Source organism: Hibiscus syriacus, unplaced genomic scaffold (assembly GCF_006381635.1).
Source record: "Hibiscus syriacus cultivar Baekdansim isolate YM2019G1 unplaced genomic scaffold, ASM638163v2 tig00111067_pilon, whole genome shotgun sequence".
NCBI lineage: Eukaryota > Viridiplantae > Streptophyta > Magnoliopsida > Malvales > Malvaceae > Hibiscus > Hibiscus syriacus.
The window spans coordinates 478,241-502,815 of NW_024062969.1; the positions used below are offsets into that span (position 1 = coordinate 478,241).

At 35.3% G+C, this 24,575-nt stretch overlaps 2 protein-coding genes across 4 annotated transcripts; one reads left to right on the forward strand and one right to left on the reverse strand.

Annotated features, from left to right (window-relative positions):
• Positions 1 to 2,905: 2,905 nt before the first annotated feature.
• Positions 2,906 to 8,519, reverse strand: LOC120151689. Its single transcript, XM_039164071.1, has 6 exons — positions 8,304 to 8,519; positions 7,855 to 8,111; positions 7,633 to 7,749; positions 5,957 to 6,204; positions 4,895 to 4,978; positions 2,906 to 3,009 (listed from the first exon to the last, which is right to left on the reverse strand). The coding sequence occupies exons 1-6, from the start codon at positions 8,517 to 8,519 to the stop codon at positions 2,906 to 2,908; spliced, it is 1,026 nt and encodes a 341-aa protein (XP_039020002.1).
• Positions 8,520 to 11,627: 3,108 nt separating this feature from the next.
• On the forward strand, positions 11,628 to 14,204 carry LOC120151684 (26S proteasome non-ATPase regulatory subunit 8 homolog A-like). Of its 3 annotated transcripts, XM_039164065.1 has the most exons (6): positions 11,628 to 11,797; positions 12,107 to 12,182; positions 12,767 to 12,872; positions 13,279 to 13,542; positions 13,816 to 13,927; positions 14,029 to 14,204. In XM_039164065.1, exons 1-6 carry the CDS (start codon positions 11,693 to 11,695, stop codon positions 14,041 to 14,043), a joined length of 678 nt encoding a protein of 225 aa, XP_039019996.1. In that variant the 5' UTR covers positions 11,628 to 11,692; the 3' UTR covers positions 14,044 to 14,204. The 3 variants fall into 3 exon arrangements, with proteins under 3 accessions (XP_039019996.1, XP_039019995.1, XP_039019997.1); XM_039164064.1 differs by having other exon boundaries at positions 13,816 to 14,204; XM_039164066.1 differs by lacking the exon at positions 14,029 to 14,204 and having other exon boundaries at positions 13,791 to 13,836.
• Positions 14,205 to 24,575: the final 10,371 nt, after the last annotated feature.

The window sequence follows — 24,575 nt, forward strand, 5'->3', positions numbered from 1 at the left end:
TTCCAAAAAAAATAAATTTTAGGTTATTATTTTAATAATGTCATGAAATTTTTAGAGTAAAATGACTAAAATAGGAGAGTGAACATGAAAACTGTCATTTTTATGTCAAAATAAATTCCTTCTTCTCAATTAATAAATAAGGAAATATGTAGTAAAGATAAGTAAGGGTCGATTCCACAGGGACTTTGAAAATTCTAAATTTCTGTCTGAATTGTTTATAACATGCGTGGTATAGTAAATAGGGGGTTTTGGTAAAAAGATATTAAATAATGAAAAGAGATTAAATAAAAGGTACTTTTAAGTAAAGATAAGAAATTAAGGAATGTAAAGTTGAAAATGAATACGGTAAAAACAACCTCAAGCCTCGCTTTGACTCAATTTCCTTCAGATCATCGAATTAGATTTTCCCTTCCGGATTCATGTGTGTTACGTTGTCTACAAGGGCAATCCTCGTGACTCCATTTTGTATACCGAAATACCTAAGGCAATCTTCAATTTCAGCTTTGGAAAATGATCTGATCAACATCAATTGTTGTAGATCAATTACCGTTTAAGTTTGTGATGACCGACTAAGATTGTTACTTCAATAACTACCAATTATGATCTCAATTCCCTCTTGGCAAGGCTATCTCGCCAAGTGTGTTCCTAGGAAGTCAAATGTACTTTTAATAAGCTGATCCTTCCTCCCACACATTTAATTACAACAACCTCTTTATCAAAGTCAATTTTTTATTTTGAAAATTATTTTGATTTTGAAAAATAAGCACAGAGAATGAGAGAGATATTCCGAAGTTATTAAGGACCTTTTTCAATTCTCCCGTTGGAATTGAGTCATTACTTCAGCTCTCGGCTTATGAGAAAATTAGCTAAGCATGACAAAAGTCATACTTAGCATATTTAAAAACAAAGCATAAAAATTCAGTAAAAATCGAAAACTTGAAAAACAAAATAAAATAGAGAATTTTTATAAAACTATAAAGGAAAAGAATATTGTAATCTGAGTTGTGAATTTAAGATTTCCTCAAGAGGGTATTTATAGCCTATAAAAACATAGAGTTAAACAAAGAAATTAAAATAAAAATAATCCTAAAAGTAATTGTTTTCTAATTCAAACTTAAAATAAGTCTCATAATGCAACTCTACCCGTCCATCTTCCACAAGGCGCGCTGACTATATCTTCTAGAAAGCTGCCACTGACTGGACCTTCTAGAAACGTCACGTCAGACCGTGTCATGCCCAGAGTCATGCCCATGTCTCCATCTGTGACCAAATAATAAAAAAATGCAAAATGCGCCCATTTTACCAATAAGTCTGGAAAGTAAGATCCTACACGAAAACAAGCATAACAAAGCCAAATCAGCAGCAATAAATCCATAAGATCGAAGACTTAATGAGCGAAAACTACCAATTCTGAACACTCATCAAATTCCCCCTCACTTATCTCATGCTTGTCCTCAAGTATGACATAATCAAATTAGTCAAAAATTTCATTTACCTTTCTTTGTCAAGTTTCACATTCAAGGAAGCAAGATAGATACCACAATAATTATTCAAGTCAAGACATAAATTAAATTGAACGCCACCAATTGGAACAAGCAAAATAAAATTGTAACATCTATTCATTCATCAATTTCAATGCCCATAACTTAACACCTTATCGGGATTCACTCAAATCACTCAATGTGTTTGGGGTATAGAAACGTTCAATGTCAGAACCGACATGATATTACCATAGGCTTGCAAGTAAATCAAATCTCAACTACTAATAAGAACAAGATGCATAAATCAATGGGTATTTTATTGGTTGTAACGAGGCCTAGGTAAAGGTGGGGAAAAGGATAAATAATGTGGCTAAAAATTCAAGGCAAGGAACTAACAAATAAAAAATTCAACTGTATTAAAACATTAAGCACAACAAGATAAAAAGACAAACTATCAAACAAAAAATTTCTTTTCGAATTGCATTTGATTTTTTTCTCTTTTTTGTTGTTTTTTCTTCCATTTTTTCATGTATTTTCTTTTTTTCGAACTGTTGTTGTTGTTGACTTTTTTATTTTTTATGGAGCATGCATCAATTTAACTGTTCACTTGCCCTGAAAAAAGTATAAAAAAGGGATAAAATAAAAAGGCTCAAGTTTATAAATGTGGTGAAAACAAAGAAGTGGGAATAGGCTCAAAAAAAGTTAACTAGGGGAAAATGCATGGGTAGGGAAATTTAGTGGGGAAAACGGAATGGTTAATCCTAAAGTGCCCAAATCATTTTTAAGCATCATGTTCATGTGTAATCTCGACAGTATTTAAAATGTAGGTTCTAGAATACCAATGCCAAATTTGACACACTCAATCCAACAAAATGATAGCAAAATTATATGCTCGTAAAGGCTCAAATCTCACCAAATTGTTTTCATGCATTGAGCTACGCACATTTCAACCTATAAAATCATGGAATATCACAAAAATACTGACTTGATCACAATTCATGTTATCCACTATCAAGAACATCCTAACCTAAACAATCATGTGTTCTCAAACAAACATTCCAAAAACATTCAATCAAGACAAAGAAATTCAACAAAATTTACATAAATCCAATAAATACATACTAGCATCAAAACATAAAGATAAGCAAAGAGAAATTCAATCTACACTCTATTCCCCCTCACTTAAAGTGTTTTGCCTCAAAACGTAAAATTAAAGTACAAGAGAAGGAATAGAGTACTCGCCGGATTTAATGTTGACCACGACCTCAGCCACGGTGAGAGGCATTGGGACGCGGGTATGAAAGAATTTTGATAATGTTCATCTCAATGGTGTGGAGATGGTTGTGGACTTCATCTATTTGCGTTTTCATATCCGGGTGAGGTGTTATAGGTGGCAGTTATGGTGCATTACGGTGAACAAAAACTTACTCGCTGCGTGGAGTGAGGACATCAGGTGGAATAAAGTATGGCGCGCTTGGGGTTCCAACATGTAAGCCCATCCAATCCAAGCATCGCTTATCCAAAGCATCTGTAGAAAAAAAACATAAGTAAACCTTGTAACATCAAAATTAGCGATACGAGAGGCTAAATGAGTAATGTAAGAGCCAAGTATAAGTGGGAGATTGGATCGAATAACGATCTCAAAGGCCTGAGCAAACCAAAATCCCAAGTTCACTAGCTGGCCGACTAACATGCACCATAAAAAGAAAAGTTCAACTCGGCTCAAAGAGGAAGACGAGTCATTCCAGCCGAAATAATTGTAGGTAAGGAAACGATGTATGTAACGCAAGGTTGAGTCGTGGATAAGATGAGCTCGAGTCGAGTGAACGTTGAACATTTGGCCAGCCAAGCCGGTAAGTGTCTCGTAGGCTTTATCGATATGGAAGTCCTATGGAATCTCAAGCAAAGCAATCAGATACGTAGGATTTGTAACATCCATCACTAATCACATAGTAAAATTAAATTCAAAAATAGACATTGAAAATTAGTGTCCATATAATCGAAATGTAACGATATCGGAAGAACTGACATTAATAAGATGATTCAGTGAAAAATTAAAACTGGCGTAAAATTCAAAGACAAGTTCATAAAACGTGCCACAATAAATCATATGATATAAAGTCCAACCAATGTTAGCAAAATAAGTATGGATAGATTCTCATAAATACAAGGTTTCTAAAGTTCGAGTCGTAATATATTTACCTACACGAAACAAACGATTCCTTACCGACTCAAAATGTACTAATTCCTCATCCGAGAATTATAAGTAACTATGTAGAGTTTCTTTGGTAGGGACAGTATACCACCGACCCCGTCGGTTGTGTTCAGGATTCTCGTGGGCAAGCGATAGACTTTCAGAAGTAGGTACATCACCCGGGCTAGAGGAATGGGCCAGTGAAGCATGCTTCCTGGGTTGTTTTCGAGAGCTTGATGTTATAGGAGAGGAGTCCGAGGTGGAAAATTGACATTGAAATCCTCTGTAAAACCATAAATAGAATGGTACATTAGCAAAGATTGAACTGAAACAAGAATAGAGTTTACCTCTGGAGTATCTTCTGAAGCCGCCGAATGCATTGAAAATGATGGGAAGCCCATCAGTTTTGGATAAGAGGATGGTGAGAGGTAGTCGGCGTAAATGTCGAATCAAACGGTGAAGACAGAGTGGTTGGTGCGTGGCCACGGCCTTGTGTCGGGCGAACTGGGGGTGGCGATGGAATAGAATCGGAGTCACTTGGTGTGGCAACAAACGTCGGTGCATTGAGGTGACGACGCCTACCAATGACGGCCGACAGATGAGCGGTGGCGTCACCTGATTGGTTTCTTGTGCACACCATCGTGGAGTGGGCGAGATGAAGCACATTACCAAGGGCGTAGTGGTTCGGTAAGGTCGGCAACGGTAAGGAGAGGAAGTAATCGGGTTTAGGGAGTGGAATCGTTTTTGAGGAGGAAGTAATTGTTTGGAAGAAGAGGAAAAGAGGTTTGGTTTTATTTCTACCGTGTGTGGGGGGTGTTTGAGTTTGAATGAAATTTGGTTTTGATTATAATAAAGGGAGAATAAAATTAAAAGGTGATGTGATAGAGATAGGGATGGTAGGGTCTACGATCAAAGGGAAAAGAAAGAGAAAAGATGATTGGGAAGTGGCGGCAGTAGAATGTTAACAAAAAAGGGGATGAAACAATTTGGGTTTTTCTAACGTGTGTCAATCTCCTCTAAGGGGAACGCTAACGTGCGTCATTTAATTAAACGGTGCGCACGGTTTTTCTTGCTTTGTTCAACTGCTGTGCATTATTCACGTTACTCCTAGGGTCCGAAATTGGCACTATTAAATCTCTATTGTCTAATTTTGATTAAAAACATTCGATTCCTGCAAAATAATAATCAAAATTAAATCTATTGACTTTAAATCGAGTACCCGAATCATCTTCAAGTTTGATTGCGTCATGCGAAAAAATTTCAGTTACCGTATAAGGTCCACTCCATTTCGATCGAAGTTTACCTGCAAAAAGTTTTAACTTTGAATTAAAAAGAAGAACTTTTTGTCCAATAGAAAAAGATTTAAAAGTAATTTTTGGATCATGGAATTCTTTTGTTTTATCTTTATATATCCCGACATTGTTGTAAGCATCTCTCCAGATTTCCTTAAGTTCTTGTATATGTAACTTTCGTGTTTCGCCAACCGCTTCCAATTCCATATTACATTGCTTACCTTTATATGCAGTTCGATAAGCCCATAAGGTATCAATCAATTTTAAGCTCCAATCTTTGCGATTTGGCTTGACTATTTTCTCAAGAATCGTCTTTACTTCATGGTTTGAAATTTCTGCTTGTTTGTTCGTTTGCGGATGATAAGCCGTGGCAATTTTGTGACTTACTCCATGTTTTTTCATGAGTACATCAATTACTCGATTACTGAAGTGTGTGATGCGGTCGCTTATTATAACTCTAGGTGTGCCAAACCTGGAAAATATATATTTTTTGTAATTGAATAGTAGTTTTGGCATCATTGTTTCAAGTGGCTTTAGCTTCTACCTACTTTAAAACACAGTAAACGCAATAATTATATAACAATTGCCAAAAGAAGAGACAAAATGACCCATATAGTCGAGCCCCCAAACATCAAATATTTCGTATATATGAATAGGATTAAGAGGCATTTCATTTCTTCGAGTCAAATTACCTACACGTTGGCAATTATCACAAGATTTGCAAAATAAGTAAGCATCACGAAAAATATAAGACAAAAAGAAACCACATTCCAAAATCTTATGAGCAGTCCACTTTGGTTCGAAATGTCCACTATACGAATAAGAATGACAAAAACTTAAAATTGAGTTTTCCTCACTTTCAACAACACATCGTCGAATTACCTAGTCTAAACAATGCTTCCAAAGATATGGATCATCCCAAATGAAAAAACGAGATTCTCTTTTAATACGATTTACTTCGGTTCTCACCATATTAGATGGTAATTTACCTGTGGCTAAGTAATTAACTATATCTGTGAACCAAGACATTGACTTTTGCGCCATCATCAAGCTTTCTTCCGGGAATTCCTCACGAACGGGAGGATCAACTATACTGAGTGAAAGCCAGCTTAAGTGATCGACCACCAAATTCTCACATATTTTCTTATCCTTGACTTCCAAATCAAATTTTTGGAGGAGTAAGATCCAACGGATTAGTCGTGGTTTCGCCTCTTTTTTGCTAAGCAAGTACTTAAGGCTGCATGATCAGAGAAAACAACAACTTTAGTGCCAAGAAGATATAATCTAAACTTATGTAATGCAAAAATGATAACAAATAATTATTTTTCGGTTATTGAATAATTCTGTTGTGCAAAATCTAAGGTACGTGACGCATAGGCGATATCGTGAGGCTCTTTCCCGATCCTTTGTCTGAGCATGGCTCCAACACTTCCATCTAAAGCATCACACATGACTTTGAAGGGAAAATCCCAATTTGGCGGTTGGACTATGGGTGTCAAAACCAACTTTTTCTTTAAAACGTCAAATGATTCTTTGCATTGTTAGTCAAATTTGAAGGTTTTTTCCTTTTGTAACAACTCGCATAATGGTTGTGCCACCTTGGAAAAATCCTTAATGAATCTGCGGTAAAAACATGCATGACCAAGGAAAGAACGAACTTCCCTCATCTTAGTGGGGTAAGGAAGTGAATGTATTATATCGGTTTTTACCTTGTCTATCGCAATTCCTTTAGAATAAACAATATGGCCTAGAATTAAACATTTATCAACCATAAAATGACACTTTTCATAATTCAAAACAAGGTTAAATTCTAGGCACCGACACAACACATTTGTCAAGTTTAATAAACATTCATTAAATGAAATACCATAAACAGTAAAGTCATCCATGAAGACTTCAATACCTTTCTCAAATAATCAAAAAAATATTAATCATATCCATGAAGACTTCGATACCTTTCTCAAATAATCAGAAAAAATACTAATCATACACCATAGGAATATGGCAGGTGCATTGTAAAGTCCAAAAGGCATCCGTCGGTAAACGAAAGTACCGAAGGGGCATGTGAATGTCGTCTTGTCTTGATCTTCAGGTGCTACTAGAATTTGGAAGAAACCTGAAAATCCATCAAGACAACAATAGTGAGTTTTATCGGCTAATCTTTCTATCATTTCATCTATGAATGGAAGAGGAAAATCGTCTTTTTCGGGTTAATGAATTCAACTTCCTGTAATCGATGCAGACTCTTCATCCATTCTGAACTCGTGTTGGTACAAATTCTCCCTCAAAATTTTCGATCACAGTAACTCATGTTTTCTTAAGAACTACATGTATCAAACTTACCCATTTACTATCCGAAATTGGATATATAATATCTCCATCAAGGAGTTTTTGTAACTCATTTTTTACCACCTCCATCATTGGTGGATTTAGTTGGCCTTGACCTTCATGTATCGGTTTTGTGCCTTATTCGGTTTTAATTTTGTGCATACATGTAGATTGACTTAACCCTTTTATGTCAGTGATAGTCCATCCTATAGCTTCCTTTTGTGTGCATAAAACTGTTATTAAATCTTTTTCTTCCTCCTCGGACAATCATTTCGATATGATTACTGGCAAGGTGTTATTCACCTCGAGAAAGGTGTATTTTAAATGATCTAGTAACGGTTTCAGTTCAACTTCATGTGCCTGCAAAACAAAGGGCGGAACTTTATACTTAGAGGAAATTAAATTTAATTCGGCATAATCAGAATATATGTTCTCATCATGATCTTCTTGCTCCCTACATAAATCAAAGGAAAATTTTAAAAATTCGTTAGCCAAAGGATCAATTATATCAACATAATTTATACTTTACACTTTATTGGGATATCTTATTGCCCTATACACGTCAAACTTAACGATATCACCATCAAATTCGATGGTTAAAATTCCGCTTATTACGTCAATATTCGTGTGTGCAGTACTTAGGAAAGGATGCCCCAACAGGATATCAAAGGATGTGCTTGTACGGTCATTCTCCATGTCAATTATATAAAAATCAGCGGGAAATATTAAGTCATTTACCTCCACTAATACACTCTCTAAGAGTCCTTCCGGATAGATCACTGATCTGTCGGCAAGCTGAATTGAGATCTTTGTATCCTTCAAATGCTCATTAGTAATCATTTTGTAAACAGACAGAGGCATTACATTAATAGAGGTGCCAAGATCATACATGGCTTGCTTTATCCCAACTTTACCAATTTTATAGGGTATTACGAAAATACCTTGGTCTTTCAGCTTCGGTGGTAACTTTCATTGGAAGAAAGATGAGACATGTTCTCCTAAATTAACTTTCTCAACCCCAATAAGCTTAATCTTTGTCGTACAAGGATCCTTTAGAAATTGGGCATATCTTGGAACCTTTTGGATAATCTCAATGAGAGGTATGTTGATTTCCACCTTCTGAAATACGTCTAGTATTTCCTTTTCCTCAGCTTGTTTATCCCTTTTCACTAATCTCGATGGAAAAGGTGGTGGCACTTCACAGGGAGATGGCGTTGGATCCATTTGTTCTTCGTCACTCTTCTTCTGGGATCCTAAATCAATAGTCTTCTTCTCTTTTTAGATTACTTCATCTGCTGAAATAGGTGGCACCACTACTGTACCACTCCGAAGAGTGATAGCATTGACATTCTCTCTTGGGTTTACCTCGGTTTCGAATGGAAATTTACCTTGTGAATCCAAGCAGCCTACGGTTTGAGCAAGTTGTCTTATCTGCTTGTCCATATCTTGGAAATGAGCTTCAGTACAAATCTGGAACTTTTCCTGGAAAAATGCTAAACTCTCGATAATTGATTCTAATGATGTCTTCTACGACTGTTGTGGCGGTGGAGGTGGTCTCGCTTGATAACCTTGATTCGGCCTTGAGTTTTAAGCATAACTGAAATTCGGATGATCCATCCATCCTGGGTTGTAAGAATTACCGTAGGGGTTATAAACTCTTTGGAAAGGTCCTGGAAAGTTTCTTACTGCATTGACTTGAGCTGATGTGTGGATCAGTGGACAGCCGTCTTTTGGGTGATTAGGTAATGCACATATTCCACACAATTAGTTTGGTCATATCTTTCCTGGAACAAGAGAGTTGACTACTTTAGTTAATTTATATATCATATTATCCAAAGAATATAAACTTATCTCATGAACCTTTCGAGAAGGTTCATTAGTTGTGCGGAACTATTGGGAATTTGCGACCATTGTGGAGATTAAATCCCTAGCCTCAGTAGGAGTCACGTTCACCAAGGCTCTGCCGCTGGCAACATCGATCATCTTCATTTCCAGGGAAGTTAATCCTTCATATAAGTATTGAAGGAGTGTTTGTTCAGTTAACTCATGCTGTGAGCAACTAGCACATAACTTTTTAAACCTCTCCCAGTAGTCATAGAGTGACTCTCCATCAAGCTGCTTGATTTAAAGTATTCTCCTTCGTAATTCAATTACTTTCACCGCAGGGAAAAACCTTTCAAGAAAAAAACAAGTCATTTGAGTCCATGTAGTAATAGAATTAGGGGTAGATAAAATAACCACTCCTTAGTCGAATCGGCTAAGAAAAAAAAGAAAAGCTCTAAGTTTGATTTTATCCTCAATTACTCCTTGTGGTCTCATGTTGGAGCAGACCATGTGTAATTCCGTGAGATGTTTATGTGGATTCTCGTTTGGCAATCCACGGAATGTAGGGAGGAGATGAATAAGGCCAGTTTTTAACTGGTATGGAGTTTCACCTTGGGGAAAATCAAAGAACAAAGGCTCTTGTTCAATAGGTGCTGCGACTAACTCTCAAATAGTAGGATCAACCATCAAAATTGGTTCTGTATTAACGGAGTCACCTGAATTTGATTGTTGTCTCCTTCTTTCCCGAAGTGTTTTTGCGTGAAGTCTCCTAGTTCTGGCTTCGATTTCTGGGTCGTACTCCACTAATGCACACAGATTAGTCCTGGTCATAAATCAAAAGCAAACAAAAATTAGTAACTTTGGCGAAGTGCCCGGCAACGTCACCAATTTGATAACTGTCATTTTGATGTCAAAATAAATTTCTTCTTCTCAATTAATAAATAAGGAAATACGTAGTAAAGAGAAATAAAGGCCGATTCCACAAGGACTTAGAAAATTATAAATTTCTGTCTGAATTGTTTATATGAGGCGTGATATTGTAAATAGGAGGTTTTGGTAAAAATATATTAAATAATGAAAAGATATTAAATAAAAGGTAATTTAAAGTAGAGATAAGAAAATAAGGAATGTAAAGTTGAAAATGAATACGGTAAAAACATCCTCAAGCCTCGCCCTGGCTCAATTTCCTTCAGATCATCGAATTAGATTTTCCCTTCGGGATTCACGTTGGTTACTTTGTCTACAAGGGAAATCTTTGTGACTCCATTTTGTATACCGAATACCCAAGGCAATCTTCGATTACGGCTTCAGAAATTGATCTAATCAACATCAATTGTCGTAGATCAATTACCATTTAAGTTCGTGACAACCAACTCGGATTGTTGCTTCAATAACTACCAATTCTTATCTCAATTCCCTCTTGGCAATGCTATCTCGCCAAGTGTGCTACCATGAAGTCGAATATGCTTTCAATAAGCTGATCCTTCCTCCCACACGTTTAATCGCAACAACCTCTTGACCAATGTCAATCTTTGATTTTGAAAACTGTTTTGATTTTGAAAAATAATCGCATAGATTGTGAGAGATATTCTAAAGTTATTAAGGGCCTTTTTCAATTCTCCCGTTGGAATTGAGTCATCGTTTCAACTTTCGGCTTATGAGAAAATTAGATAAGCATGACAAAAGTCATGTTTAACATATTTAAAAATAAAGTAAAAACCGAAGACTTGAAAAACAAAATAAAAGATAGAATTTTTATAAAACTAGAAAGGAAAAGAAGATTGTAATCTAAGTTGTGAATTTAGGCTTACCCCAAGAGGGTATTTATAGCCTCTAAAAACATATAAATAAACAAAGAAATTAAAATAAAAATAATCCTAAAGATAATTATTTTTCTAATTCAAACATAAAATAAGTCTCCTAATGCAACTCTGCCCGTCCATCTTCTAGAAGGCGCACTGACTAGATCTTCTAGAAAACTGTCGCTGACTGGACCTTCTAGAAATTGCCACGTCAGACCGTGTCATGCCTAGAGTCGTGCCCATGTCTCCATCCGTGACCAAATAATAAAAAAATGCAGAATGCACCCGTTTTACCACTAAGTCTGGAAAGTAAGATACTACACGAAAACAAGCATAACAAAGCCAAATCAACATCAATAAATCTATAAGATCGAAGAATTAACGGGTAAATACAACCGATTCTGAACACTCATCAGAATAAAATTCAGTTATTATTATGTAATTTATCTTTAACTATTATGTAAATAATTATTTACCCTATTTTTGTCGCTTTTTTATTAAATGATCAAAAATTAATTTAGGTACTCAAAAATGATTAAGGCATTTATTTGTGATATCAAATTCAATAATTTATTTACGGCCCAACCCAATACGGTTGGCCAAATCCTGCATGTAAACCCAGAAAATAAAGAAAAAAGGATCTTCATTTTCCCTTATATATATATATTTATTGTTTTGTTGTTGGGTGTTTTTTGGAAGTGAAAACATAAAGAAAAGAGAGGGATTTTTTTCATTGATTCGGCAACACGAAAGCTAGCGAGAGGAAGAGAAATGGATCCACAGCTAACAGAAGTTTCGCAGCTGTTCGAGCGATTCAAAGCTGCATTTGTTAGAAAAGATTTCGATACCTGCACCAATTTCCTTTCTCAACTCAAGGTTTTTTCAAACCCTAATTCCCCTATTTTCTCTCTTCGGGTACAAATTCTAGGGTTTCTGTGTTTCTTTACTCTTGAAGTAATAGATTCCATGTCGTAGATTGTTAGTTTCTTTGGAGGGTTGATCTTTTAGGGTTTAGGATTGTAGGGGTTTTGTATTAGATGTTTCGTTTATGAATTGTCCGTCTTTGATCTTGGAATTTGAATTGAAATTGATGGGCTAGAACGAGAGAAATGGGAAAACGAATAATCTTGTTTTAATTAGTTCTATATTGAAATGCTGCTCAAGTAATTTGGTTTGTTATTGCATGTGTTGCTCACAAAGTTCGTGAGCCTTCCTCCGCTGTTTGAAAATACACCTAATGCGGTTAATGAATTGCTGTTAGCACTCTTTTTTTTCTTGTCATTTCTAATTGCATTTCTATGTTGGTCCATCGAACACTAGCTTTCACATGATTTGAAGGATGCCATATGGAAAAGACCCCAACACTACGCCTATTGTAACTTAGTCGATGAACCTTCATCTTGTAACGACTCGATGGAAATTGTTTCTGCTTCCTGAGTATTGAGGACTTCTGTGGAATCTTGACTAAAATATGATTAGGAACATACAGAATTGTGCATGGATCATGGATGCAGTTAAATATATGTTACCTGGATTGATGATTTAGTGTTGAATACAAATTTGTGTTTGATGCGGGAATGTTTGATATTTTCCGAGTTTCTTTCATGTATTTAGAGAGTTATTGGGGGGTCATATCCTCCTATGTCCTGCCCACTTCTGGACATGCTTTAGGTGCTTTTCAAGAGAAAAAAATGAAGAGTTACACCAACAATTAAAATTTGAATGTGAAGGTTCTAGATAATTTTTTTAAAATAAATTTGAATATAGAACAGAATTTGAGTCTGCTTCACTGAAGATTACCAATCATCGGTTACATAATTATCCTTTTCCTTTCACTGACAATTTCAGGAGAAATTTATGAACATGCTGTTGTCCTCAGTGTTAAGATTGAGGATCAAGATGCCTTTGAGAGGGACTTTTTCCAGTTGAAGCCCTATTATACAGATGTTGGGTCAGTTGCTTGTTTTTCAGGGTTTTGCTTAAGGGTTTCGCTCTGTTGTTTGGGAATTATGTCACTTTAGCATTGCTGCTGTCTTGTATGAATATTTTCCTTTCTAGGCAGAGTTGCATTCTATAATGCTCTGCATAACCGATAGTAAAATTTGGATAGCAGTTCATCTAATTAGAAAATCAAGTTACAAGGTGTATATGCACACACACTCACGCATAAAGAAACTAATATTGATTTTGTATCATGTATTGTATGAGCATGTTGGTATTGAATTTGTTTTAACTCTTGGCTTAATATAAGGAAATCCCCACTCTGTGCACTATTTGTACTATTTTCTTATGTAGAAGCTTGTCATTAATTTTTGGAAAATAATTATTAGTGTTTTACTTTTCTCTTGATGGAGCAGTAGCCGTCTTCCACTGTCTCAGCAAGAGTACCTGATCCTAGGTCTTAATCTCTTGAGACTTCTTGTCCAGAACAGAATTGCTGAGTTCCATACAGAACTGGAATTGCTTTCAGCCACTGCTTTGGAGAATCCTTGCATCAAGCATGCTGTGGAGCTGGAGCAATCTTTTATGGAAGGGGCTTACAATCGTGTTTTGGGTGCTAGACAGACTGCTCCTCATGAAACTTATGTTTACTTCACGGATCTCTTGGCAAAAACAGTGAGGTAAGCAATAAACTTTCGTCTATGATGATAATTTGGAGGAGAACAATATTAAAACATGGCAAACTTTCTTTTAAATCACGGATCTATTTGCAACTATTTTAATTCAAAAGCTCATTAAATGACTTCATAACATTAGTTCTTATCATTCCACATGCTTTCACCATCAGAAAGTTTTGTTTTGCCGGTGCTTCCTTGTTTTAATTATCTGCTCTATATTGTATTCTTGTTTATTGCTCAAATGTCATTAGTTTATTCATAACTTGTCATTTTCAGAGATGAAATAGCTGGATGCAGTGAGAAGGCATACAACTATCTTGCAATTAATGATGCCCGCCAAATGTTGCTTTTCTCCTCTGATCAAGAACTCTTTGAGTATTGTAAAGAGGTAAGCGTTCAAGTAACATCCATAATATCTATAAAATGTGAATTTTTTTTCAAAGGCTTTGGAAAACAAAGATTGTTTCGACTTGTACCCAATGATTGCAGGAGCATCCTGAGTAGGAGGTGAAGAATGGATTCGTCTTCTTTCAGAAGGCGAAAGAATCGACACCATGTAAGGAGATCCCATCCTTACAACTGATCAACCAAACTCTTAGTTATGCTAGGGAGTTGGAGCGGATTGTCTAGGCAAGTTGCTATCGGTGGTTGCTTTTGCTGCTGCTCAAAGAAATATAACTTGCCATCAGTTTGTTGTTGTGGATTTTTCTTTCTAAATTCAGTGTGAAGCTTTAAAAGGTTTCGATTTCATATTTCAAAACATTAGTGGCTTCCAAATTGCTGAAATCTATTTTGCCTAGTTGGATATGAGAGAGAATGTATTTGTTGCATGCTCAATATTTTGGAAGTTTTAATTTTCATACATTTGGAAGGCTTAATTAAAAAATAATTGCTTAAACTATACTTTCTGGTCACTTTTGGTGCCTAAAGGTTTTTTTTTTGTTAAGATTGGTGCCTAATAATTTTTATGTAATCATTTTAGATGTTTTGCCTGTCATGATTATTAAAACAATTAAAAACTCGAAACATGGTACATGACACGACTTTTTGAAAATTTTATCTAAATAAAAATTCAAACTTGTTAAAAAAAAAACTGAGTTCTCTAAAATTCTAAAAGAAAAAACAAAACTTATAAAATACATAATTTTAAATTTTTATTCTCACCCAACGGGCAACAAACGCCCCTATCATCGTCTCAATAATCGCCCTTATCACCGTCTCAATCTCTTAAATTGGGTAAAATATAAATTTAAATATCATATTTAATCACTTCAGATAATTCAAAACAGTTAAATTATTTTTTAAATTAGATAAAATTCTATTAATTTGGCTGTTTTAGTACCTAAACTTTTATTTTTTTCAAAATAATACCTAACATTTAGTTTTTGTTTCATTTTAGTTTCCGCCGTTAAAAAACACTCGTCGCGTCTACAATCGTCAATTGTCGGATCCGTCGGCTGATGAAGTTCAAACTTTCTAGCTGTAGACACCTATTTTCTTAAAAGATATAACTAGCAAGAGTTTCTCTCCTAAGGGAACTCTTCCACCACCATATCTTTTAAATCAACAACTACACCAACAAACGTGCAACAACCGGGCAATGAGTCTAGTTACATTAGGATTCTATTGTTGATAGGATTCTAAGAATAGTTAGGTTTTTTTTCACTATAAATACATGTAATCCTCCCCATTTGTAAGACACGGATTGTGATACGAAATACAAGCAGAAATTACGAGCAATCTTAGAGTGAAATTAGAGTTTTTTTTTCTTGCAATTTTCGAAGAGAAATACAAGGTAAATATAGTATCTTTTTCGAGTTTATGCTTGCATGTGTTCTTGTTACATTTTGTATTCGAAAAACACCAAAGAAAACGATTTTTCTTTTCTTTTTTTTTTTTGCCGATGAACAGGGGCATTTTTCGGGATCTATTTTTATAGATCTAGCCCCAGAGGCTTCTTTCTTGAGAAAATACTTTGATTTTCGGAATGGGTGTGAAAAAGGGGTAATCTCACTCTTGGTCCCCTCTGTTTTTTAAAGTATTTAATTGCCCCCCAAAATCATGTTTTCTCTTCAAAATTGGACCTTCACGTTTCGATTCTTTCGATTTAGTCACTTTTTGAAATCCAACTTTTTTCCCTCATTTTATTTATTGTATATTTTTATTATATTTATTTACTTTCAAGTTATTATATATACACATTTTTTATGTTTACTATTATTTTATTATTATTTTTCTCATGTATATATATATCTTTTTTATTTATTTTGTCTTCCTAGTGTTTATTACACATGTATATATATTTTTTTCTTTTCTTACCTTTATTTATTTTATTAATATAATATTAGTATATATATATATATATATTTAAGTATACTTTTCTTTTCATTTACAATATTTCTCTATTTTTGTTTCGAATTATTTATATTATATTATATTTTTTCTTATATATATATATATATTATGTCATTATTTATATGTATAAGTAGAGATGTATTATTATTATTTAGTTACTACGTATATTTTTTGTTATTATATTTTGTTCTATATGTTTTTATATATATTTCTTATTTTTCTATTATTATTTTTATTTAATATTATGTACATCTTCATTTTTGTTGTGTTTTATCTTTTTTTTATCTAACGTGTTTCTTGACTTTTCAAGGGTGTTTTTTAAAACAATCAGAGGTAAGTAATCAAGGTCAAATTTTACCTTTTAATTTAAACTTATAATTTTCTTAATTTAAAACAACTGGAAATTACGTAGTACCGAAAGGGCAGTTCAAGGGTGCTAACCCTTCCTTGACTGTAACCGACTCCCGAATCCGACATATCTTTGGTAAGACGCAGATCAGGTAAGATATAAGGTATCCGATTAACCTATTTTTTTTAAATAAATAATCGGTGGCGACTCCAATCACATTTTTCAAGTCGAAGCCTAATTCTGTGGCCCAACCGAAAGACGGTTACGACAGCTTGGCGATTCCACTGGGGACACAGGTAAGTGAGTCAAGCTAAGGTAATTTCCAGTTGTCTTTTTAATGAAAAGGGTAAGTTTAAATTTTAAGGTAACATTTCGATCCTTATTACTTACTTTTGATTATATTTTCGAGTAATTAGTTGTACTAACCGTTTTCTCAATGATTTCAGCCCTTAAAGTCTTTTTTCATCTAAGGCTCTAAACCCGAGCTCCGAACCCATTTTAAGTGGGGGTGAAAGCGACGCATTCGTGTGAATTTATTCACCGCATATGCCTAGCAAGTAGCCTTCGGGATTCATATACCTTATGTCTTCGTGTGAATTTATTCTCCGCATAGACATAAGGGAATGTGTCCTCTCGAGTTTAACTTAGTCCACATGAGCCTGTGATGGGTTTAGGACTAAGGGTCTGGCAAGCCCAAGGGGGCACCAGCAAGGAGAACTCGGGTACCATTTTTTAGCACCTAAACCGGGAGACTTTGAAGAATTAGAGCCTACCCCAAAACCTCATTTCAAACCTTAGGATGCCAGAATTATTTCATGCTTTACTTTCTGTTCAAAGCATGCGAACTAGATAAATATGCGGTTAAGACTTGTTCAAAATCAACTTGCGGGATAGAGATCATGTTCGGGTAGGAATAATAAGCATGTGAGGTAGATATCATGTGGGGTAGGACTTTCATTTTTATGATCGTTTTTGATTATTTTTCACCTCACTAACTCTTTTCATCTTTATTTTATTTTATTTTATTTTCATCACTTGCATCATTCAAAAGAGGTCATTGATCCACTAAAACGTGTTTGTTAAAACTCGAATAATCTGAATCCATGGACAAAGGTGTTGTAATACAAGAGATGAAAATACAGAGGATAGTCTACAAGGCGACTATATGTCACATTCAATCCTGAAGACATGGTGCCCACAATTGAAGAGTATATCACTCTGTTGCATTATAAAGGACTCAGAATGAACCGAGTCTACATCAAGCACAATGAAAGCTTATCTTTGAAGAACTGACTGGCAGAGGTTGCAGGGGTAGGATGAAGGTTATGTATCTTGGAAGTCCCTTTGAACACGACAATGGAAAAATGATAGCTGAAATTGGAGACCATTACTGGCGAATTCAAGAAACAGATTAATGAACTTCACATAGTTCCTATCAATTAAGGGCTCCAATGACGAATTCATTGGGAACATACTCAACAAAAGTAAATGCTCGAGATGCGATCATTCGAGACATCTTGGACCAGTACGAAAAATGACTCAACATTTTCACGTTTCATCCAGAGAGGCCGGAGCGGTTCGACAGGTTATTCAACCGGTGAAAGACGAAAGCAGAAGACTAGTCAACATGTCAGGAGCTGTCAGGATATTTTTGTCTCTTAAAAGATAAAATACTTTTGTCCCCAATAAGGATTATTCATAATAACAGGCACATTTTTTGGATCAATGCCTCGAGCATTTCATGCATGATGCATCATGCATTTAGACATATTCTGCATTTTATTATTTTCTTTGCATTGCATCAACTAACGGAAGAATGTCTCAATAAAGGAATAAATACTGGATACACCGCCTCAAGCGTTGGACACACATCATCCGCATAACATCCGCTTGAAAAAGAAAAGACAAATGGAGGCCAGAATCGCTCAAATCGAGGAGAACATGGCAAGACTACAAAAAGAACTGGAAGATAAGATGACTCAAAACAGTCAGAGTATTCTGGAGTCCATCAAGAAAAACCAGGAATCCTTGGTTGACCAAATAGTGGCCAAGTTATCATGTTTACAGCAAGCTAGTGTAGTAGGGGGAAGTCCCTCCGAAGGGGTAACCATATCACCAACCTCACAGGTGATTATGTCACCCGAGATCTTACCCAGACCACAAGAAAATTCTTCTGCTGTCAAAGGAAAAGAATCATCTGCTGTAAAGGTGCAAACTTCCAAAACTAATCCTGATAATCATCCGGGTGATTACAATATCCCAGATTTCAATGAAGATGACAAAGCGAAAAATATGGAAGAGAAAATCAGGATGATAGAAGATCGAATGAAGATGGTCCAAGGGGACCATGATTATTATGGAGTGGACGCAAGAGAGTTGAGCCTGGTTCCAGATTTGGTGCTTCCACCAAAGTTTAAAGTTCCTGAGTTTGAGAAGTTCGATGGGAACAGCTGCCCATCAGCCCATATCACTATGTTCTGTCGGAAGATGACAGGATATGGAGGGAATGATCAACTCCTGATCCACTGTTTTCAGGAGAGCCTATCTGGTTCATCTATCCGTTGGTACAATCAGCTCAGCCAAACTCACATCAAGACATGGAAAGATTTAGCCAAGTCTTTCCTAGAACAATATAAACATATCAATGATATGAGACCAGACCGGGTTATGCTGCAAAGCCTGGAAAAGAAGCACAACGAGAGTTTCCGACAATATGCACAGCGATGGAGGGATTTGTCTGTGCAGGTTCATCCACCCTTGGATGAAAAAGAGACTAGAAAGTTGTTTATACAAACCCTGAAGACACCTTACTTCGGACACCTGGTGGCAATTACATATGGAGGTTTCTCAGATCTAGTTATGGCTGGTGAGATGATCGAGCTAGCTATAAAACAAGGAAAAATTGAGGGATATATCAACAATGTCAGCACCTACAACGCCAAAAAAGGTGTTACGATCTCAAGTCCAAAAACTGTTGCAGCTGTACCGTCTAGTACTTCTAAACAAACTCAGAGAGAACCAAGGAAAGAAAAGATTTGCATCAGTCCAATCCCAATGACATATGAGGAGTTACTCCCAACGCTAGTTGAGAAGAATCTTGTGACTCCAGTTCAATCCAAACCTAGAGAGGCCCCATATCCTGAAGGTCATGATATTAACGCCGTATGCAGCTATCATATTGGGAGCTCAGGACACACCACTGAGAATTGTGGGGCATTGAAACGTAAGGTCCAAGATTTGATCAATTCAGGGGCATTCACTTTCAATATGTAATTGGGCATTCTGATCGAGAGTCAGATGGGGCATCCGTCAGGAATTTTGTTGCATTATCAATCATATCATCTTGTTTGAACTTGTTTTCCTTTCGTACTTCTTATGCGTAAACATTTTTAAGTCACTTGACGTTTAAACATTTTAAATAAAATGCTTCCTTCTTAGGAAATGAACAAATTTTAATCTTGAATTCTTTGAATATCACCTTAATTTAAAACTGTTTAATAATTGAGGTTGTAAAATCTTTGACAAATGACAAGATTGAACCCGGCAAAACAAATACCCCTTGGTCCTAATTTAAAAGATCATCAGATTACATGTTTTTTCTCTTACCGAGCTAAGTTTTCTCTTCTCATGAAGAGTCCATCCAAGGTCTGGCATTCAGACATGCATTAAGAGCGAACAGAATGGGGCAACTAACACATGAGATTACAAAACTAATTGGTTTATACCTTTGTTTATGATGTTCAGTGATGATAATGATCTTCATAGATGTAATAGTCGAGTAAGCAAATCTAGTTTAGGTCAGTTGTTTGGAAATTGAACTCTAAAGATGAGATCCCTTGACTTTCAAAAAACACCTAGACTATAACAGGTTCTTCTTGACATTCTTAAGAAATTAAATCCGTAAAGCTGAGCTATTCCACTAAGGCAATTGGTTATAGAGGAAACTCGAAAGCCCTGGCTTTATGAATAGATTATGTTCAAACTATGACACTGCTCGGACACTTGGCAATTCGGTATTTGCTCCACTGCTTTTGTCAGGCCAAAGACTTTGTGATGAGACGAACCCTTCAGTGATTTGTCCCTCTAAAGCTGAGCTATTCCACTAAGGCAATTGGTTATAGAGGAAACTCGAAAGCCCTGGCTTTATGAATAGATTACATTCAAACCATGACATTGCTCGGACACTTGGCAATTCGGTGTTTGCTCCACTGCTTTTGTCAGGCCAAAGACTTTGTGATGAGATGAACCCTTTAGTTAAACTTGATAAAAATGATTATAATAATAAGCTGTCCCTCTAAAGCAATTGGTTGAACGCCCCGGCTTTATGGATTCGGCTAGCCAGACAATGGCAAAATAAATCAAATTTATCTAAAAAAGAAATTTTCGGTAATAATAGACTAAGGGAGTTGAGAAACACCTGTTATAGTCAAATTCACACGAGCACTCAAGAATTTCATTTTTAGACCGATATTTCTGCACTACCTTTGTTAGAAGAGCTTACGCAACTTGAACAAATGGAAGATTTCAGAGAACTGAAACAGAAGTGTTCTGAAAGGTCTAGTCATTGATTATGCTAGTTGTGTCATTTTGTTCGCCTCCGATCAAAATACCAAATCAAGAAAAAGGGGCATGCCATGATCTTCACGATAACCAAATCGATGAAACAAACCCACCTCTAAACCAACTTTTCGATCTTGATATTTGTCAAAGATTTGCAGCTATCAAAGATTAAAAGAGTGTTTGATTATTTTGATATCCAATGAACTCATGTTTTATGATTTGCTTCAATTGTGAAACCTAGAAAGAGGTAACATTTTCAAAAAGTTCCTTTTGATATTTTTCAAAATTTTGAAAATTCGAAAGAAGAAAAGCATGTTCAAACAAGATAAGTTCTCTGGAAGCATATCTTGGAATTCAACAAATAATCGCTCCGAAGCTCAAGATCGAAAATGAGGCAAAGGAAACCATTTTTGGGGCAAAATTTGATAGGGGAAGGAAAAATTGTCTTGAGGTCTGCAAGAGTACACCCTGGTGGAAATGAAGACAAACTGAGTCAGAGATAGAATGAAGACTACACAAGGAACCATTCCCCTCACATCTCAACATATACATCAACATATACATACATGATATATGAAATTTGCATCTTTGCATTCATCATCATGAGCAATAAAAACCTTGATTTTGTTTTCCTCTCTTAAGGGCAAATTCAACAGTAAATAAATTTCATCTTGGCATACATCAAACATCCATCATCATGATAGTTACATCCTGATACATTTTACAGATCTTTCAGGAGAAGATGGGATTGTCTTGCTTAAGACAGTCTCATTTAATGCAGATGATTATCTCACTTGAGATTGTTTTTCTTAGAACAGACTTTGTCTCACTTAAGACTGTTTTACTCGAAAGAATATTTATTTCCCTCAAGATTGTTTTTCTTAAAACAAGATTTTATCTCGCTTGAGATAGTTTCCCTCGAAACAGAAAGTTTTGTCTCACTTGAGACAGTTTCTCTTTAAACATAAACATTGAAAACATTTCCCTTGAAATGAATTTTGTCTCTCTTGAGATAGTTTCCCTTGAAACAAAATTTTGTCTCCCTTGAGACAATTTCTCTTGAAACATAAACATTGAAAACATTTCCCTTGGAACAAAATTTTGTCTCCCTTGAGACAGTTTCTCTTGAAACATAAACATTGAAAGCATTTCCCTTGAAATAAATTGTCTCTCTTGAGATAGTTTCACTTGAAACAAAATTTTGTCTCCCTTGAGAAAATTTCTCTTGAAACATAAACATTGAAAACATTTCCCTTGAAATGAATTTTGTCTCTCTTGAGATAGTTTCCCTTGAAACAAATTTTGTCTCATTTGAGACAGTTTCTATTGAAACATAAACTTTGAAAACAGTTTCCCTTGAAACAAAATCTTTGAATATGTTTTACATTAAACAAATTTCGTCTCTCTTGAGACAGTTTCTCTTGAAACAAATTTTGTCTCTCTTAAGACATGTTTTTCTTAAAACAAAATTTTGTCTCCCTTGAGACAGTTTCTCTTGAAACATCAATCCTTGAATATGTTTTTTGTGTCACCCTTGATACAGTTTCTCTTGAAACACAAAAAGAAACCTTTGAAATTGTTTCTCTTGAAACACAAAAAAACCTTTGAAAATGTTTCTCTTGAAACACAAAACCTTTGAGATTGTTTCCCTTGAAACAAATTTCGTCTCCCTTGAGACAGTTTCTCTTGAAACACAAAATCTTTGAGTTTATTTCCCTTAAAACAAAATTTTGTCTCCCTTGAGGCCGTTTCTCATGAAACAACATATATCTTTAAGATCGTTTCCCTTGAAACGAATTCTGTCTTTTTAAGACAACTTCTCTTGAAGCATCATTTAAACCGTTACACTCAGCTCAGGCACATACTTGGGATGGTCGAGAAGCATTTCTCAAATCAAAAAATAGAATGTGCACATCAGATTTGAACATTTGAAGAATTCGAGATCGGGGATCAGAACTTGAAGATTCCAGAACTAAGATTCCAGAGAAGCAACCGGAGATCGAGATTTATCTCCTGAGCCCAAAAAATAACATATGTTGCATATGCATTTTAGGCATACCTAAGAGCATTGCATCCATCTCATCACATATACACATAACTTTTTCAGGTTTTAGCTAGAGCCAATTTCAACTTCACAGCGAAGGATATTGGACTCAAGACAACACAATTTCAACTTCACATTGAAGGGCATTGGACTCGAGACAGCACAAGTTCAACTTCACAACGAAGGGACGGCTAACTGTCAACAAAACAATTTCCCAGTTCCAGAACCAACTTCAACTTCACGACAGAAGATATTGGACTCGGAACAGCAGGACCTGCATCGGATTTCAACTTCACGACGAAGGATATCCAATTCTCAGGCTCAACTTCACGACGAAGGGGCCCTATACGATTTCAAATTCACGAATAGATGGATACAACTTCATCTGTAACACCACAACACCAAAGTCTTCAAGACGAGTTTCATCTTCACAACGAAGTATCTTTGGCTAGAAGACAATCCATGAGCTACTTCCAGTACTCTGAGTTCGATTTCAACTTCACGACGAAGGATTTCAGGCTCAGAATTTTCCAGTTTTGACTCAATCGCACGACAAGGGGGTCATTTCATATTGACAAATCATTTCAAGATGGATTCGACTTCGCGACGGAGGAGCCATCCGCAACTCAATTCGACATGGAGTTATTCTTCGACTCCACTGAACGAAAATTTGTGTCTTTTTATCTTTGTCCTATTTTTCGTTCCACGAAAAAGGACAAAGAGGGGCAGTTGTAGACACCTATTTTCTTAAAAGATATAACTAGCAAGAGTTTCTCTCCTAAGGGGACTCTTCCACCACCATATCTTTTAAATCAACAACTACACCAACAAACGTGCAACAACCGGGCAATGAGTCTAGTTACATTAGGATTCTATTGTTGATAGGATTCTAAGAATAGTTAGGTTTTTTTTCACTATAAATACATGTAATCCTCCCCATTTGTAAGACACGGATTGTGATACGAAATACAAGCAGAAATTACGAGCAATCTTAGAGTGAAATTAGAGTTTTTTTTCTTGCAAATTTTCGAAGAGAAATACAAGGTAAATATAGTATCTTTTTCGAGTTTATGCTTGCATGCTTGTGTCTTGTTACATTTTGTATTCGAAAAACACCAAAGAAAACGATTTTTCTTTTCTTTTCTTTTTTTTTTGCCGATGAACAGGGGCATTTTTCGGGATCTATTTTTATAGATCTAGCCCCAGAGGCTTCTTTTCTTGAGAAAATACTTTGATTTTCGGAATGGGTGTGAAAAAGGGGTAATCTCACTCTTGGTCCCATCTGTTTTTTAAAGTATTTAATTGCCCCCCAAAATCAATGTTTTCTCTTCAAAATTGGACCTTCACGTTTCGATTCTTTCGATTTAGTCACTTTTTGAAATCCAACTTTTTTCCCTCATTTTATTTATTGTATATTTTTTATTATATTTATTTACTTTCAAGTTATTATATATACACATTTTTTTATGTTTACTATTATTTTATTATTATTATTTTTTCATGTATATATATATTCTTTTTTATTTATTTTGTCTTCCTAGTGTTTATTTACACATGTATATATATTTTTCTTTTCTTACCTTTATTTATTTTATTAATATTAATATTAGTATATATATATATATATATATTTAAGTATACTTTTCTTTTCATTTACAATATTTCTCTATTTTTGTTTCGAATTATTTATATTATATTAAATTTTTTCTTATATATATATATATATTA

Bases quoted from the DNA above. Each gene is read 5' to 3' on its own strand.
- LOC120151684 (XM_039164064.1), top strand. From the start codon at position 11,693: ATGGATCCACAGCTAACAGAAGTTTCGCAGCTGTTCGAGCGATTCAAA. The intron at 12,873-13,278 runs GTCAGTTGCTTG...TTGATGGAGCAG, and splicing joins CCCTATTATACAGATGTTGG to TAGCCGTCTTCCACTGTCTC. The intron at 13,543-13,815 runs GTAAGCAATAAA...TGTCATTTTCAG, and splicing joins CTCTTGGCAAAAACAGTGAG to AGATGAAATAGCTGGATGCA.
- LOC120151689 (XM_039164071.1), bottom strand. From the start codon at position 8,519: ATGGATCCAACGCCATCTCCCTGTGAAGTGCCACCACCTTTTCCATCG. The intron at 8,112-8,303 runs GTTAATTTAGGA...GAGCATTTGAAG, and splicing joins AGCTTATTGGGGTTGAGAAA to GATACAAAGATCTCAATTCA. The intron at 4,979-5,956 runs GTAAATTACCAT...AACTTTTTGCAG, and splicing joins AGTTAATTACTTAGCCACAG to GTAAACTTCGATCGAAATGG.